Below are 12181 nucleotides of genomic sequence, written 5' to 3'. Positions count from 1 at the left end.
GATGAATGCACCAGTGGTAAATACTATGGTGCTTCAGGCTGGGTGAGTTCCTGTAATGTATCGGTGTTTAGAAAGTAAACAAAATAGCATCTGTCATTTTAGAAGATACTGTGAGGGAGCAGAAAGGGATTAATAAATGTTACACTTATGAAGAAATCATGAAATTCAGTGATATAAAAAGTGTGGTTTCATGCCTGGCAAACAGCCAATTCATGTGTCATCTCTCTCTCATGTCTGTATTTAGAGTGGATTGTCAGCACTGCATCTGGCAGCTCAGGAGGACAAGGTTAATGTTGCAGAAATTCTGGTAAAACAAGGCACAAACCTTGATGCACAGACCAAGGTAATACAACACTGATTTTTTTTCTTTATACTTTTGTTTTATCATTGTAATGATTTCAGGTTCACAGCTGTTCATAAGTTGGTCTTAGATACGATCATTTCTGTAGTGCATGGTGAACTTGTGAGGGTTCATAATGAGTATTTTATGTAGACTAACACCAAAAGGTAGAAAAACTAGCATTTTTTGTCTCTTTTGTTCTCAATTTCTCTCTTCCCCTGAATGCTGGGACAAGGTTCCACCGGTACCCGTCACCCTCTGGCACCTCATCCAAACCGTGATTCTCCACCTATGAGTCTTGGCAGTAAGTGCCATGGGGGCATCATTGCCATGCTCCATCCTGTCCTTGTCCAATGTCCACAAATGCATGCACATTTTGGAAATTAGACTATAGGTTAGACTATTGGCTGAATTGTATCACATGTGAACAATGGATAAGATTTAGCACCTACCTTTTGACAGCAAAATGCTTTTATTTCTTTGTCATTATTATAGTTTTTCAGGAATCCTGCAGTCATAGTATCGCTTCACACATTCTGACAAAAGCTTCTTTCTTTCAGCTGGGCTACACTCCACTGATTGTGGCTTGTCACTATGGAAACATTAAGATGGTCAATTTCCTCCTGCAGCACGGTTCCAATGTCAATGCTAAAACTAAGGTAAGAAAAAAAGTAATTTTTAGTTTACAGAATATTATCTTTTAAGTTGTTCTTGAGATATGGGCGACACTGGGAAGGCTTATTTATTTATTATTACTTATTACCCATCCCTAGTTGCCTTCTCCTGGATTGCTGCAGTTTTTGTGGTGATAGTCCTCCCATGATGGTGTTAGATAAGGAATTCCAGAATTCTGATCCAGCCACAATGAAGGAATAGCAATATATATGCAAGTTGGGATGGTGTGTGACTTGGAGGGAAATTTGGACATGATGGTTTTCCCAGGATCTTGTTGTTCTTGTCCTTTTTTGGTGGTCGAGGTCATGGGGCTGGGAGGTGCTGTTGAATATGCCTAGAGAGTTGCTGCAGTGCATCCTATACAGAACATACTGCAGCCACAGTGCACCAGTGGTGGAGGGAGTGGATATTGAATCCAGTGGCAGGGGCCAGATTCTCTTGTAGGTTGTCATGGGCTGCTTCATTACCAGAGGGTTTGCGAATGGAGCTGGACACTGTAGGGTTGTCAGTGACCAGCCACAGGCTTGATCTTATGGTTAAGCAGTTGAAAATGTTTGGGGCAAGGATACAGCCCTGAGGAACTCCAACAGTAATGTCTTTGGGCCACGGTGATTGCCTTCCAACAACCACAACCACCTTCCTGTGTATCAGGTATGTCTCCAACCACTGGAGTGTATTCCTTTTGACTCCCACTGACTTCAGTTTTGCGAGGACTCATGGTGCCATATTTGGTCAATATCAAGCAATCCAATATGGTCAGGCATAAGAACAGGAAAAGCTGCATTATGGAGTCTCAATGTACGGATAAGGGCTTTAATGTGGGTGAGGCAGGGGGAGCAGTTAATGTTGCAAAGGTGGAAATAACTTGTTTTGTAGATGGATAGAATATGGGATTTGAAGCTCAGCACTGGTTTGAACAGGCGGCTGAGATTGCACACACATTGGCTCAACCTGAGCAAGCAGCCAAGGTGGGGTTGGAATCAATGGCATGGAAGTTTTTGGTGGAGCCTATAAACAATGACTTTGGTCTTTGTTATGTCGGAAAGACAGTCAAAGTGCACAGCGGTGGTTGTGGCATATGGGGATGGTGGAGAGGGTGGGTGTCGTCAGGATACATCTTGACCCTGTGTTTACGAATTAGGCCATGGAGGGGCAGCATGTAGATGAGGAAGAGGAGAAGCCCAAAGATCTTTGGAGAAATGTGGAGGTGACTGTGCAGGGTGCAAGAAGAAGCCATTGTTGATGATGCACTAACTGTATTGGGACAGATAGGATTGAAACCAAGCAAAAGCAATCCCATTAGAATTGGGCCAAGGAGGAGAAGCAGTGGAGGATGGCATGGTTGGCCATGTCGAATGCCATGGAGAGGCCAAAGAGAGCAAGAATGCATAATGATCCGTGGTTTCAGCCTTAGAAGATATCGTTGTGACTTAGAACAGGGAGGTCCAAGTGATGTGAGCAGGGCAGAAGTTGGACTGAAAGGTGAAAGGTGATGCATTTAAGGACTTTAAAGCTTCAAGGGGGATTAGAGATGGTGCGGTAGTTGGAGAGGATGGAAAGGTCACAGGAAAGCTTTTTGAGGAGTGGCGGAGCGGTGACAGCAATTTTGAAAAGGAGAGGGACAGTGCCTCAGCTAATGGAGCTGTTTACAATGTCAATAAACACAGTGACCAGGAAAGGTAATTGTGAAATCATAATGTAGTTGGGAAATGGGATCAAGGGAGCAGGAAGTTTCAAACCAATGTAAGATTTCTGGAGGGGTGTGAGCACAGCAGCAGTAAACTGCTCTTTGTTAGGAGTGCAATGCATTTCTTATTAGGCAGTTGCAGATACGGCTTCTGGGTATGCAACACTTAAAAGCAAAATGAGTGAGACTGAGTCATTCTGAGTGCGGAGGGACATGTGAGAAAGATGTCCAGGAGAAATAGAAAGCATAGAAAGAAGAGTTTGTGCACAACTTCCTTTTTGATACCCCTCAAGGTAAAGGATTTTTGTGCTTGGGACTGGAACTCCCAGAGGAGGTACCATCAGACCACCTGTACTCAGCCCAAATATGTGCATTAGCCCCATCCCCTGTGATATCAGTGTGACATTTCCATTGCCTATGCCAGCCATCCTTACACACTAAGTGAGATAGACAATTTTACTGCTAGTTAGTGCTAAATTAAGAGAAGTTCTGTAATGTGAAATGATGTCCACTCAGAACTGGGCTGTGACTGCCCAAACATATTTCTCATTGGAGGTTTACAGTCAGCAAAGAAAATAAACTATTATCTATCAGCGTGGTCCAAGAGGTAAAGGAACATGTGTCAATGCGCCTCGTTGTCTGTTGCCCCCCCCACCCTGTGTCTGATCTTACCCCCACCCCCTCCTTTTTAGCAGTTTTCTTCCTTTCCCTCTATCTCTCCTGAAGATGTTGACTTCTTGCTTGGATAAGATTCCAAATGAGTGTTGCAAACTATTCAATCATTGGGGTATTTGCAGCTGAGTTCCATCCTGTCTTCACTTGCACACTTCCAGCAAGTGTTACGTAGAGATCAGGACCATGAACTTGGGCTGATTTACCCCTTCCTAGCCCAAGGACATAATGACTATTTGAAACAGCTGTACTGCTTTCTCAGCTGAGATGAGCTAAATCAGCACAGGCAAGGACTAAACCTGGTACTTTCTTGGTCTGTATGGTTCAGCTAGTTGAAGCTGAGAAATGGGGAAAGCCTGAGTATGATTTTTTTAATACTTGTTAACATTACAACGTGAATGTTTTCCACAACTTATTTCAGATATCTCCATTCTCCAAAGTTGATTGGTGGATAGTTTGCACAACTTAAGAGTTATAACCGTTAACTCCCTCATGCATTATAGAACTATTAGCTAACACCTTGTATTTCAAGAAGGTGGCTGGCCACCATCTTCTCGAGGGCAAATAGGGATGGGCAATAAATGCTGGACTTGCGAGCGATACCTATATCCCGAGAATGAATTAAAAAAAAAAGTTATATTGCACCTGAATGTATTTCATGAGTTCACTCTCGATATTGAGAGAACTTCCTCGATCCACTCTTGCAGTGCTATGCTAATGATGGGCAATTGATTTCTCATTTGTGCCATTTCTTTTTTTTCATCCCAACTGCACCTGAACGAACCTGTCTGCATGTTCAGAATGGATATACACCTTTGCACCAGGCAGCACAGCAGGGTCATACCCACATCATCAATGTCCTCCTTCAGCACGGAGCCAGAGCCAATGCCATCACAGCAGTAAGTCTATCTCTTTGCTTGTAGAGTTACTGGAAGATTCTGTGTCTGCAGGAGGCAAACGCCTCAGTAAGGATCACCAACTCTAGTGCTAATTGCTGCTGTCATCCCAAGAGGCTATAATCTATTGATTTCAGCATCCTTTTTAGATTTCAGAGTAAGCTGTGTATGAGTTTTAAAAATTACATCTTGCATCATCTATTTTTTTATCATGCTAATACAGTCAGCTCTTGTAATAAAAGGACTGCATAAATGATTTCACTGTTATTTAGCTGTTACTAATTATTATCTTTCCAAGTTAACTAAAGTTTTGCAAAGTATCAGGTTCCAGTCTACTGATAACAGTGAGGCTAGCCTGAGCAAGTCAAGTGGATATGATGAATGGAAAGTTTCAAATAGCATCTTTTTAGGATTTAGTGATTACTGTTGGCAAGACATCAGCTCACACAGAGCTCTGGTGAAACTAGTGAATTGAATCAACTCTCTTCCTTGCAGAATGGCAACACTGCCTTAGCAATTGCCAAACGTCTTGGATATATCTCTGTGGTTGATACCCTGAAGGTTGTCACAGAAGAGGTCACCACCACAACAACTGTGAGTACATCCCTGACTACAAAATCTCATCGGTGTTTCAGGGACTGTTCTTTCTCTGCATTTTCAGAATAAGTTTGATTTGTATGTTACAGCATTCACTACAGAATTGGTTGTAAACTAATGTTATAAACCTTTGTCCCTTCACAAATAGGTTTAAATATTAAATTATTTAACAAACCGTGACAGATTAGAGCCATAAGGTTATTATTTTTGATATATAATTATTTGGTTTTGCTGAGGAGACATTTGTGGTGAGATTCAACCTGCAGTATGTGAGGAAGATCAGAATTCTCTTACAGGGCTGGTTTTATAGAGGTTTATATATAGCTCAGGGCATGTATTATTAATGAAGCAAAACATCATTCTGACTGCTTCACAATCTTCTTGAGAGCAGCAGAACCCTGGTTTAAGTTGATACATTGAGGAAAGAAAGAAGAGCAAATACAAAATCATGTTAATTTATAGCATGTTTAATGAGGCAAAAGCAATAATTTACATATTTATATAGTCAGAGTCATTTTGGTGTTGAAATTGTACAACTTTCACTTGGTCCTAAAGATTGTGGGTAGAAAATCTGTTGGGGGATGGGGGGCATATCCTAGATCTCTGTTGCCAAAGTTCTTGGGGGTCAGCCAGATGTTTCTACATTTCCTTGCTAATGTCAGTCACCCACACCACTAGGGGCATATCTAGGGTGCCCACTGACGAGTTGCAGTGAAACAGGAACAGTAGCCCACCACATTGCAGAAAGGTACACAATGAATTACTCTGGATAGACATCTCTAATTTTAAAAAATCTAAGCTAATTTTTGGGGTATGCTACAGACCACCAGGTGAGTGTAAAAGGAGGACAGTTTGCTCTATGAAGAGATTGGGTATATGAGAGCAGGAAAGTTATTTTAATGGGTGACTTCAATCAACCAAATATACATTGGGAAAATCTAAGTGGTTTAGAGTCAGAGTTGGTTAATGTAATGCATCATGACTCAGTGCATGAGGGACCCCATGAGACACAGCATTCATCTTAACCTGGAGTTTATAAATAAGCTAGACAACATACAGGAAATGGAAGTTGTGGCAGCTTTGAAGGATAGGGACCACAGAAAGACTGAGTTCAATATGAGCTTGGATCCAGAAATACAAAAGACCAGGAGCCAGGTATACATAACTTTAAAATGATTGAATTCAAAGAAATGAGGGACGAACTTAAGCAAATTGATTGAGTGAGGTTGTTCAACAACACTTCAGTAGAGGACAAGTGGAATACTTCCAAAGGAATAATGCTGAGCATGTACAATAAATAAATACCTAGAATCACAAGCTTAGACCAAAGAAGCATGACCCTAAATGGATTAACAAACACATCAAAAGTGAAATAAAAAGGGGAAAAAGGACTTCTACAAATCCTGCAGGGAGAATGGGGAAGCTGTTCACTGAGATGAGTTTAGAAACAAGCAGAAATGTGTTAATAGGGCGATCAGAAGGGCAGAGTGAGACCTAGAAAAAAGCATAGCTGCAGAGGCAAAACATAATTGTAAGAATTTTTTTTAAGACAGTACAAGGGCAGTAAGAGGTGAAAACCATAAATAATACAAATTGGCTTAAAACAGAGGATGAGCGCAAGATAGTAAATACTCTGAATGATTACTTCCTCCAAGTATTCACAGAAGAAGACATCATAGAAAATCATAGAAAATTTACGGCACAGAAGGAGGCCATTTGGCCCACCGTGTCCGCGCCGACTGAGAAACGAGCCACCCAGCCTAATCCCACTTTCCCGCATTTGGTCCGTAGCCCTGCAGGTCACGGCTCTTCAGGTGCACATCCAGGTATTTTTTAAATGAGTTGAGGGTTTCTGCCTCTATCACCCTCTCAGGCCGTGAGTTCCAGACCCTCACCACCCTCTCGGTGAAAACATTTTTCCTCATTTCCACTCTAATCACTTCTATCAATCACTTTAAATCTATGCCCCCTGGTTACTGACCCCTCTGCTAAGGGAAATAGGTCCTTCCTTTCCACTCTATCTAGGCCCCTCATAATTTTGTACACCTCAATCAAATCACCCCTCAGCCTTCTCTGTTCCAAGGAAAACAACCCCAGCCTATCCAATCTGTCATCATAGCTAAAATTCTCCAGTCCTGGCAACATCCTCGTAAATCTCCTCTGCACCCTCTTTGGTGCAATTACATCCTTCCTGTAATGTGGTGACCATGCCCCCCGCCCCCCCCCCCCACCCCACACAAATAGATATAACCTAAATAAAATCTATGACTTCCATATAAACAAGATGGAAGTCTTAGACAAACTAAAAGGGCTCGAAACAAACAAATCCCCGGGGACAGATGGTATTTCCCAAAGTTCCTAGAGAGACTAGGGAGGAGATTTGGGAGGCATTGACAATCATTATGAGGGAGTCACTGGATACTGGAGAGGTACCAGTAGATTGGAAACACATGGTGCCATATTCAAAAAGAATAATAAAACAGATACAGGTAACTACATACCCACCAGTCTTCAATTCCGTATAAAGTTATGGAATTGATTTTCAGAAGTGAACTTGAAGAATAACTGTACAACAGCAACCTAATAAACAGCAGTGAGCATGGATTCAAAAGGGGAAGATGCTGCCTGACCAACCTCGTTGACTTCTTTGAGAAAGTGACAATCCAAGTGGACTGTGGAAAGTCCTACAGCATGATATACCTAGACTTCCAAAGGGCATTTTACAAAGTTTCACACAAAGCTCAAAGTCATATGGATTCCAGATAATTCATGGTAATAGTTAAGAAACTGGCTGAAGATTAGGTAACAATGGGTACTTGTTATTGGGCTGTGGAAAAGTACTGAGTGGGGTGCCCCAGGAATTGGTGATGGACCCACTACTGTTTCTAACTTACATCAATGACTTAGATTCAGAAACCCAATGCAAATTGGTCAAATTTGCATATATCAAACTAGGAGGGGCAGCAGGATTGGAGGAGGCAACCCAGAAATTACAGCATGAGTTGGACAAAATATGTAAGAGGACAGAACAATGGCAGATGAAATTTATGCAGACAGGTATAAAGTGCTACAAATAAGGTAGGAAAATGGTGACACAGTTACTCCATGAAATAACTAAGGATGAAGTTGAGAAAGACCTAGGAGTCTTTAGTAAACCTGGGGCTCAACATATCCAAGCAATGCAGAGCAAATAGAATGTCGAACCATGCAGCCAAAAGCAAATAGAATATAAGTTTGAGGAAGTCATGATCACACTGTATAATGCTCTGGTCAGGCCACACCTCGAGTATCATGAAACCCAACTATTAACAGAGATAATTGATTGAAAATAATTAAATTTTATGCCAAATTCATAAATATAACTTTACAATTCAGAACGTTCAGAATAGAACAGTAGACCCTACAGTAATATCAGAGTGCAGGCATATCATCCAATCCATTCCAGGATTTGGCATATGGATCAATAACTTCAATCTGAAAAATGATCAGCTCCTTCAATAGTCAATGTTAGTGATTCAGGAATCTGCATCCTAGACACCTAACAATGTAGCAAAATGACATTTTCACTCCTGAGTGATGCATCATCATGTTGAGAAAAGCATTACGGGGAGAAGGGAATCACAGAGAAGTATTACTGCTGTAATCTTCCGCACTTGCTGATATGTGCATGCTGTTTGACCTTATTGCAAGGTAATTAATGAGGGGGGATTATGAATTTAGAGTTAGATATTAAAACACAATATAAATGTTCGAGATGGACCACTTAGATGCAGTAAATAATAGAAAATACATAGCCCCGACTGTCAGTGAATTTAGAACTTTTCAATACAACATTCTCTGAAACGAATATATAATAAGTAGCTTCACAATAAGTGAGCAGAATGGCCTTATCTGCCTCCTTCACTGTAACCTTTTCACAGTTTAGAAGGTAAGGTTTATATGGCACAGGGTTCCAGTGATTGTGAGATTATCATTGAATGCTGCTTTTTCTTCCTGATAATTACTTTATATTTTTCTTCTAAAGCCCTGGTTGAGTAGCTTCTGATTTATGCGTCTGTCTTTCAGACGATGCCACATATCTGTGAAATTTAATTAAATAAAAATAAGGAAACTAGCAGCACATAAAGATATAGGATAATGTCATCAGCATTTCAATTTGTTTAAATCTAATTATAGCTTTGTCCCAGTGAGAGGATTTATAAACATTGAGCAATAAACGTTTTAAGATTATAATTATTATGATAAACATACTGACCCCGAGAGGCCAGTTGGCATAAATCAGCTGAGATTGCAGCATGGCTGCAGGGAAAACAACCAAGCTTGAATTGGCCGAGTCTCAGCTTGGCCATGAGTTTCTATTGGAGCCTGCTTGGGGCTGAACTTCCATCCACCCCAAATATGATTTGTGACTACAGAGGGGGCAGGGCCAATAAGAACATAAGAAATTGGAGCAGGAGTAGGCCATACGGCCCCTCAAGCCTGCTGCGCCATTCTATAAGATCATGGTTGATCTTCTTTGTCAACCCCACTTTCCTGCCCAATCCCCATATCCCTTGACTCACTTAGTGTCCTAAAATCTATCTATCTCAGTCTTGAATATACTCAACGGCTGAGCTTCCTCAGCTCTCTGGGGTAGAGAATTCCAAAGATCCACAACTCTCTGAGTAGAGAAATTTTTCCTCATCTCAGCCCTAAATGGCCGACCCCTTATCCTGAGACTATGACCCCTAGTTCTTGACTCTCCAGCCAGGGGGAACAGCCTGTCAAGCCCTCTTAGCATTTTATATGTTTCAATTAGGTCACCTCTCATTAACAAGGGAGTCAAAGGTTATAGTAGGTAGATGGGAAAGTAGGGTTGAGGTCGCAATCAGATCAGCCATGATCTTATCAAATGGCAGAGCAGGCTCGAGGGGATGAATGGCCTACTCCTGCTCTTAATTCGTATGTTCGTATGTATGTTCATTCTTCTAAACTCCAGAGAGTATAGGCCCATTCTACTCAATCTCTCCTCATAGGACAACCCTCTCATCCCAGGAATCAATCTAGTGGATCTTCCTTGCACCCTCTCTAAGGCAAGTATATCCTCCTTAGAGAATTCCCAAGGGCTCCTAATAGCAATCATGTTTTAATTGTTTTGGGGATTAGGGAAAAGGTGGTTCAAGTTTCGAGCCAAATTTGAAATGTGAAGAAAGTCAATAAACAAAGAAGCATTTGTCCTCTGAATATACTGATAAAAGGAGGGATTATTTGCTGATTTTTGAGATGTAGGGCCTGCTTGATGTAAGAGCATTAGACTGCACTTTGGCAGAATGACAGAAATTTCAAAACAAACGGATGCAGCAAAAATGAAACTGAGGCTGCCGGTTCGGTCTGCTGCCATCCAGTGGTTTTTCCTGTAAACAGTTAACATATTCCTATATTTCTGTTTCTGCTTGTTACAGACTGTAACTGAAAAACACAAGCTGAATGTACCTGAGACAATGACTGAGATCCTGGATGTCTCAGATGAGGAAGGTGAGAAATGTGTTCCCGAATACAACACTATCAATCGTGATATGAATTGTTGCCATACTAAAAATTATGATTGTCATTCTCATTCCTTGATGTGATGGTAATATTTTTTAAAATATCATGCACCATAAAAAAAATTCCAACCTAAAATTTAAGATAATATTAAATGTTCATAAACAAATGTTATATTGCTTTGTATTTTATACTCTAGGGTGAAGGTGATAAATTATAAACTTTAAACTATTATTAGAGTTCATTCATTGGTCTAGCTACTGTGTCCTTTGTTGATCATTGCCTGTGGTGTTTTTGGTTTGAAAAATTATATTTTGCTTGAAATATCATGCTGAGTCAGTTCTCCTGAAGTTCAGTCAATTTTAAAGGATATATGATTTGCATATTGTCTAGCCGGTATGTATTGTTGGCAGTGCTAGAAACTACCCAGAATTAAGTTTTATTGACGGAAAAAAAATGTCCAAGTTACATGGGTGTTAATTGATATAAATCATATGGATATAATTAGTGTTAATTGTATTCAGGTGGTGCGTATCAATTGGGGACTCTCTTGTATCCATTTATAAGAGAGCTTATCTAAGGTGTGGGTAATGTGCATCTCTGTGAGTAAAGGCTTGGAAGCAACTGAAGATCATGCTCTAATATTCTATCCTTCACCACTTGACTATCCAGTTTATGACAATGGGGTCATAATTTCCCCTCGTAGCACACTGGTTAATGAACTTGTGTAAAATTCCTTTGCATGGTATTTTAATGTAATGAAAATTAGGTGGGTTCTATAAAGGATTTGTGATTAGCCCCGTCAGATTACCGCCCAGATGGAGAAAATGAAAATCTACTCCTAAGTCTTGTGTGTGCATCACCCTGTTACCAAATATTAAAATGGATGAATATTAACTATAAACTTAATTAACCTAAAGTTCACTTCTAGGTAAATGCACTATCCAGCGAAGTAGTAAACCATGCAGTCCAATTAGTGCCAAGGTTCAATTTCTGGTCTGTACTGAGTTAGCTGATCACAGCTGTGACAGCAGTAAGTTGCAACAGTTAAGTTGGCCTTGGCATCCTGGGCTAGGAAAAAGAAAAATCATCTGGATTCTTTCTCCTGATTGCTATTCATTGATTGATCCACAGATCCCTGAAGGTAGTAGGACAGGTAGATAAAGTGGTTAAAATGGCATACGGGATACTTTCCTTTATTAGCTGAAGCATAGAACATAAGAGCAGGGAGGTTATGCTAGAACTGTATAAAACATTGGTTAGGCCACAGCTTGAGTACTGCGTACAGTTCTGGTCACCACATTGCAGGAAAGATGTGATTGCACTAGATAGGGTACAGAGGAGATTTACGAGGATGTTGCCAGGGCTGGAGAATTTTAGCTATGAGAAAAGATTGGACAGGCTGGGGTTGTTTTCTTTGGAACAAAGGAGGCTGAGGGGAGATTTAATTGAGGGATATAAAATTATGACGGGACTAGACAGAGTGGATAGAGAGGACCTATTTCCCTTAGCAGAGGGGTCAGTAACAAAGGGGTATAGATTAAAAGTAATTGTAATTGGTGGAAGGATTAGAGGGGAGCTGAGAAGAAATGTTTTCACCCAGAGGTTGCTGGGGGTCTAGAATTCACTGCCTGAAAGGGTGGTAGAGGCAGAAACCCTCAAATCATTTAAAAAGTGCTTGGATGCGCACTCGAAGTGCCGTAACCTACAGGGCAACGGACCAAGTGCTGGAAAGTGGGATTAAGCTGGAAAGCTCTTTTTCAGCCGGCACAGACACGATGGCCCGAATGG

At 40.9% G+C, this 12181-nt stretch overlaps 1 protein-coding gene across 1 annotated transcript in view; it reads left to right on the top strand.

Moving 5' to 3' along the window:
• LOC137326017 (ankyrin-2-like) overlaps positions 1-12181 on the top strand; it is a 418648-nt gene that overhangs the window by 282812 nt on the left and 123655 nt on the right. Inside the window, exons 19-23 of the mRNA XM_067990953.1 lie at positions 245-343; positions 901-999; positions 4175-4273; positions 4766-4864; positions 10309-10381. Coding sequence (XP_067847054.1) covers positions 245-343; positions 901-999; positions 4175-4273; positions 4766-4864; positions 10309-10381 — 469 coding nt within the window. The remainder of the gene's footprint in view (positions 1-244; positions 344-900; positions 1000-4174; positions 4274-4765; positions 4865-10308; positions 10382-12181) is intronic.

This window comes from Heptranchias perlo, chromosome 1, assembly GCF_035084215.1.
Source record: "Heptranchias perlo isolate sHepPer1 chromosome 1, sHepPer1.hap1, whole genome shotgun sequence".
Lineage (NCBI taxonomy): Eukaryota > Metazoa > Chordata > Chondrichthyes > Hexanchiformes > Hexanchidae > Heptranchias > Heptranchias perlo.
This window is presented reverse-complemented; position numbering and strand designations above follow the sequence as displayed.